Below are 6,317 nucleotides of genomic sequence, written 5' to 3' on the forward strand. Positions count from 1 at the left end.
TTTTTTAACAAACGGAGCGTCTGTATTCCTCTCTTTGAGTGTGTCTGTTATAACAATATAACAGGCAAACACACAACAGACACAACACAATACAACAATAGAATAGGTTTCGTCTATGACAATAGAATATGTTTTGTCGATAACAATAGAATATGTTTTGTCTATAACAATAGAATATGTTTTGTCTACAATAACAATAGAATATGCTGGTCAACATTAACAATAGCATTATGTTTTGTCTATAATAATAGTGTATGTTGGTCTACATTAACAATAGGATTATGTTTTGTCTATAATAATAGCGTTGGTCTATAATAACATTAGGATTATGTTTTGTCTATAATAATAGTGTTGGTCTATAATAACATTAGCATTATGTTTTGTCTATAATAATAGTGTTGGTCTATAATAACATTAGGATTATGTTTTGTCTATAATAATAGTGTATGTTGGTCTACATTAACAATAGGATTATGTTTTGTCTATAATAATAGCGTTGGTCTATAATAACATTAGGATTATGTTTTGTCTATAATAATAGTGTTGGTCTATAATAACATTAGCATTATGTTTTGTCTATAATAATAGTGTTGGTCTATAATAACATTAGGATTATGTTTTGTCTATAATAATAGTGTTGGTCTATAATAACATTAGGATTATGTTTTGTCTATAATAATAGTGTTGGTCTATAATAACATTAGGATTATGTTTTGTCTATAATAATAGTGTTGGTCTATAATAACATTAGGATTATGTTTTGTCTATAATAATAGTGTTGGTCTATAATAACATTAGGATTATGTTTTGTCTATAATAATAGTGTTGGTCTATAATAACATTAGGATTATGTTTTGTCTATAATAATAGTGTTGGTCTATAATAACATTAGGATTATGTTTTGTCTATAATAATAGTGTTGGTCTATAATAACATTAGGATTATGTTTTGTCTATAATAATAGTGTTGGTCTATAATAACATTAGGATTATGTTTTGTCTATAATAATAGTGTATGTTGGTCTACAAGCTGGTGCCGGGAGGAGGTGGTGGTGGGAGGTGGTGGTGGGAGGTGGTGCCGGGAGGAGGTGGTGGGAGGTGGTGGTGTCTCAGAGGGTGCATTGCGAGTTCCTCCCCTCTCCTTCTCACCCTCCCCCTCCTCTCTCCCCTCCCCCTCTCTCCCCTCCCCCTCCTCCTCTCTCTCTCCCCCTCCTCCTCTCTCTCTCCCCCCCTCCTCCTCCCTCTCCTCCTCTCTCCCCTCCTCCTCCCTCTCCTCCTCTCTCCCCTCCCCCTCCTCCTCTCTCCCCTCCCCCTCCTCCTCTCTCTCTCCCCTCCTCCTCCCCTCCCCCTCCTCCTCTCTCCCCCCCCTCCTCCTCTCTCTCCCCCCTCCTCCTCCTCCCCCTCCTCCTCTCTCCCCTCTCCCTCCTCCTCTCTCTCCCCCCCTCCTCCTCCCCCCTCTCCCTCAGCATGCAGAGGAAACCTCCTTATTTTCTGATCTGAAGGGGTTTGACTTTAGGATGATAAACCAGAGATAGATCAACTAAACCAGAGATAGATGAACTAAACCAGAGATGGATCAACTAAACCAGAGATAGATCAACTAAACCAGAGATGGATCAACTAAACCAGAGATAGATCAACTAAACCAGAGATAGATCAACTAAACCAGAGATGGATCAACTAAACCAGAGATGGATCAACTAAACCAGAGATAGATCAACTAAACCAGAGATAGATCAACTAAACCAGTGATCGATGTACTAAACTCGAGATGGATCAACTAAACCAGAGATAAATCAACTAAACCAGAGATAGATCAACTAAACCAGAGATCGATGTACTAAACTCGAGATGGATCAACTAAACTAGAGATAGATCAACTAAACCAGAGATAGATCAACTAAACCAGAGATAGATCAACTAAACCAGAGATCGATGAACTAAACTCGAGATGGATCAACTAAACCAGAGATAAATCAACTAAACCAGAGATAGATCAACTAAACCAGAGATAGATCAACTAGTTAGTTTGCTGTTGAAACCAAACGCTGAGTTTCGGACACATCATTATGCCAATCACACCCGGACTTCTCCTCCTCCCCTCTCCCTCCTCCTCCTCCCCGCTTGCAGCCCCTCCCAATCTCTCCTCCTCTCTCCCCTTCCCTCTCTCCCCTCCTCTCCTCCCCTCTCTCCTCCCCCTTCCACTCGCTCCTCTCCCCCTCCTCTAACTCCTCCCCTCTCCCCTCCCCCGTCTCCCCTTCCTGTTCCTCACTACTAGTTTTCTCGTCATGGCGGCTGGAGGTCCGACTCCGAGTAGTACCGTGTGATACTGCCGGCTCGCGTGCGCGTATTACTGCAGTAGTACACGTAGTAGTACTGCGAAGTACTGCAAGTGCGTGGATAGTACTTTGGGGAGTCGTCAACTGGAGTAACAGAAGTCAGCGCGCGACCCCGCTAGCTCTGCTAACAGCGCGAGGCAAGGAGCCGAAAGAGGGGACTCTTGTTTTGGAGGAGAGGAGTCTTGTTTTGGAGGAGAGGACTCTTGTTTTGGAGAAGAGAGGACTCTTGTTTTGGAGAAGAGAGGACTCTTGTTTTGGAAGGAGAGAAGAGAGGACTCTTGTTTTGGAAGGAGAGGACTCTTGTTTTGGAGGAGGTAACTTTCTTAATTAAAGTCTTGGATTTCGAAGTAAAATGTATTTTTACATGTTAACATGTACTTAAACATGTACTTGCTGTTACTTTATAACGGACATGATATGTTTGTAGCCCACCTAGCATTGCAAGTTAGCACCAACGTGTGAGAGAGAGAGAGAGAGAGAGAGAGAGAGAGAGAGAGAGAGAGAGAGAGAGAGAGAGAGAGAGAGAGAGAGAGAGAGAGAGAGAGAGAGAGAGAGAGAGAGAGAGAGAGAGAGAGAGAGAGAGAGTCGCCACTGTGGGCCCCATCTACTGTTACCCTCATAGCTCCACCGTGGGCCCCATCTACTGCTACACTCATAGATCCACCGTGGGACCCATCTATGTTACACTCATAGCTCCACCGTGGGCCCCATCTACTGTTACTCTATAAGCTCCACCGTGGGCCCCATCTACTGTTAAGGTAGCAGTAGATAGCTGTTGATGTAGATAGCTCCACCATGGGCCCCATCTACTGTTACACTCATAGCTCCACCGTGGGCCCCATCTGCTGTTAAGGTAACAGTAGATAGCTGTTGATGTAGATAACTCTACCTGACCAGCTGTTCCCCAGTGTTCTCCAGCTGTTCCCCAGTGTTCTCCAGCTGTTCTCCAGTGTTCTGACCAGCTGTTCTCTGTTCTCCGGCTGTTCTCCAGCTGTTCTCTGTTCTCCGGCTGTTCTCTGTTCTCCGGCTGTTCTCCAGCTGGTCTCCAGTGTTCTGACCAGCTGTTCTGACCAGCTGTTCTCCAGTGTTCTCCAGTGTTCTCCAGCTGTTCTCTGTGTTCTGACCAGCTGTTCCCCAGTGTTCTGACCAGCTGTTCCCCAGTGTTCTGACCAGCTGTTCTCCAGCTGTTCCCCAGTGTTCTGACCAGCTGTTCTCCAGTGTTCTCCAGTGTTCTCCAGCTGTTCTCTGTGTTCTGACCAGCTGTTCCCCAGTGTTCTGACCAGCTGTTCCCCAGTGTTCTGACCAGCTGTTCTCCAGCTGTTCCCCAGTGTTCTGACCAGCTGTTCCCCAGTGTTCTGACCAGCTGTTCTCTCTGTTCTCCAGCTGTTCCCCAGTGTTCTGACCAGCTGTTCACCAGCTGTTCCCCAGTGTTCTGACCAGCTGTTCACCAGCTGTTCCCCAGTGTTCTGACCAGCTGTTCCCCAGTGTTCTGACCAGCTGTTCTCCAGCTGTTCCCCAGTGTTCTGACCAGCTGTTCCCCAGTGTTCTGACCAGCTGTTCCCCAGTGTTCTGACCAGCTGTTCTCCAGCTGTTCCCCAGTGTTCTGACCAGCTGTTCTGTGCCCTCCAGGCCATGCCCTCCCCCCCCTCCCCCTAGCCCAGGATGGGCGTGACGTGACGGCTGCTCTGGGTCCCGTGGCGATGGAGGAGTCGGTGCTCCTAGACCTCCTGGAGTGCCCCGTGTGCCTGGAGCGCCTGGACGCCTCGGCCAAGGTGCTGCCCTGCCAGCACACCTTCTGCCGTCGCTGCCTGCTGGGCATCGTGGGCTCGCGGCCCGAGCTGCGCTGCCCCGAGTGCCGCACGCTGGTGGGCACGCCCGTGGACGCGCTGCCCAGCAACATCCTGCTGGTGCGGCTGCTGGACGGCATCAAGCAGCGGCCGCGCCGCCCCGGCCCCGCCCCCCCCGCCGGCCCCAGCGCCGCGGCGGGGCCCCGCCCCCCGGGCCCCCGGGAGCCCGGGGCCCCGGCCGCCGCTCAGCCCCAGCGCGCCCAGCCCAAGAGCAGCCTGCTGCGGGTAAGTCACACATCTTACACCCCCCCCCCCCTCTCTCTCCCCCCCTGGCTCCTCTCTCCCCCCCCGCCCCCTCCTCCTCTCTCTCCTCTCTCCCCCCCGCCCCCCCCCCTCCTCTCTCTCCTCTCTCCCCCCCCGCCCCCTCCTCCTCTCTCTCCTCTCTCCCCCCCGCCCCCCCCCTCCTCTCTCTCCTCTCTCCCCCCCCCCCTCCTCCTCTCTCCTCTCCCCCCCCCCTCCTCTCTCCCCCCTCTCCTAGAGGCTATAGCCGTCTGGACTTTCCCTGAACCATTTTTTTTTTTACGACTTTGTTTGTCTGCTTCCTCCATCCTGCACTTAGTAGTGGACTGGGTTCAAGAGAGGAGGAATCTCTCTCTCTCTCTCTCTCTCTCTCTCTCTCTCTCTCTCTCTCTCTCTCTCCCCCCAGAGGGGAGGAATGCGTTGTGGGAGGGGCCATATCATTAACATTCCTGCTCTCTCTGGCTGAGGTTGATGAGTCACACTGTGGCCCTCTCTGATGACATCATCCCACCGAGCCTCCACCTCCAGCCGCACTGCTGACCTCACACACACACGCACACACAACACACACACAGACAGACACACACACGTTCGCACACACACAGACAGACACACACACTTTGTACATATGAGGTTTTTGTGTATGGGGATGTGAGTCTCCAGCTGTGTAGGATGTGAGTGCGTGGGATGTGAGTGTGTAGGGTGTGAGTGTGTAGGGTGTGCAGGTTTTGGAAGTGATTGTGAGTGTGTAGTTGTGGGTGTGAGTGTGTAGGATGCGAGGTTGAGTGTGTGTGTATTCGGCAGCTTTTTATTGATATTTGACCCGTTACCTAAACGGGTATGATTGTGCTGTTACACTTTGTTTCCATGGTAACCAACGGGCAGCGTAACACACAGAACCAGTCCCAGAACACATGCCGTGTGTGTGTGTGTGTGTGTGTGTGTGTGTGTGTGTGTGTGTGTGTGTGTGTGTGTGTGTGTGTGTGTGTGTGTGTGTGTGTGTGTGTGTGTGTGTGTGTGTGTGTGTGTGTGCAGGGTGGCCTGTCTTCCCCTGAGGAATGTGTCTGCGTGTCGTCTGTGTTTCTGGGATCTGCTCAACCTGTCAGGTCTTGTCCTCACGGCTCTGAATGGATGCCCAGTCCGCAGCTCGTCTGTCTGTCCTCAGCCTGTCTGTCTGTCTGTCTGTCTGTCTGTCTGTCTGTCTGTCTGTCTGCTGCTGTTCCAGAGGTCTGTAGTTCTGATCCTCTGAGGCTCCTGAACGCCCCGAGGCAGACGCACCTGTAGACCTCCACCTGTAGACCTCCACCTGTAGAGCTCCACCTGTAGACCTCCCCCTGTAGAGCTCCACCTGTAGACCTCCACCTGTAGACCTCCACCTGTAGACCTCCACCTGTAGAGCTCCACCTGTAGACCTCCACCTGTAGAGCTCCACCTGTAGAGCTCCACCTGTAGACCTCCACCTGTAGACCTCCACCTGTAGAGCTCCACCTGTAGACCTCCACCTGTAGACCTCCACCTGTAGACCTCCACCTGTAGACCTCCACCTGTAGACCTCCACCTGTAGAGCTCCACCTGTAGACCTCCACCTGTAGAGCTCCACCTGTAGAGCTCCACCTGGGCCTCACCACTTCATCTCTCTACCTGGCCTCACCACTTCATCTCTCTACCTGGGCCTCACCACTTCATCTCTCTACCTGGCCTCACCACTTCATCTCTCTACCTGGCCTCACCACTTCATCTCTCTACCTGGCCTCACCACTTCATCTCTCTACCTGGGCCTCACCACTTCATCTCTCTACCTGGGCCTCACCACTTCATCTCTCTACCTGGGCCTCACCACTTCATCTCTCTACCTGGGCCTCACCACTTCATCTCTCTACCTGGGCCTCACC

At 50.8% G+C, this 6,317-nt stretch overlaps 1 protein-coding gene across 1 annotated transcript in view; it reads left to right on the top strand.

The window, feature by feature from the left end:
• The first annotated feature begins 2,282 nt into the window (after nt 1-2,282).
• The window catches only part of sh3rf1 (SH3 domain containing ring finger 1), an 18,329-nt gene continuing 14,294 nt past the window's right edge, over nt 2,283-6,317 (top strand). The window contains exons 1-2 of the mRNA XM_056604492.1: nt 2,283-2,652; nt 3,968-4,410. Coding sequence (XP_056460467.1) covers nt 4,039-4,410 — 372 coding nt within the window. The 5' untranslated portion in view covers nt 2,283-2,652; nt 3,968-4,038. The remainder of the gene's footprint in view (nt 2,653-3,967; nt 4,411-6,317) is intronic.

The sequence above is a fragment of the Gadus chalcogrammus genome, chromosome 12 (assembly GCF_026213295.1).
Source record: "Gadus chalcogrammus isolate NIFS_2021 chromosome 12, NIFS_Gcha_1.0, whole genome shotgun sequence".
Taxonomy (NCBI): domain Eukaryota; kingdom Metazoa; phylum Chordata; class Actinopteri; order Gadiformes; family Gadidae; genus Gadus; species Gadus chalcogrammus.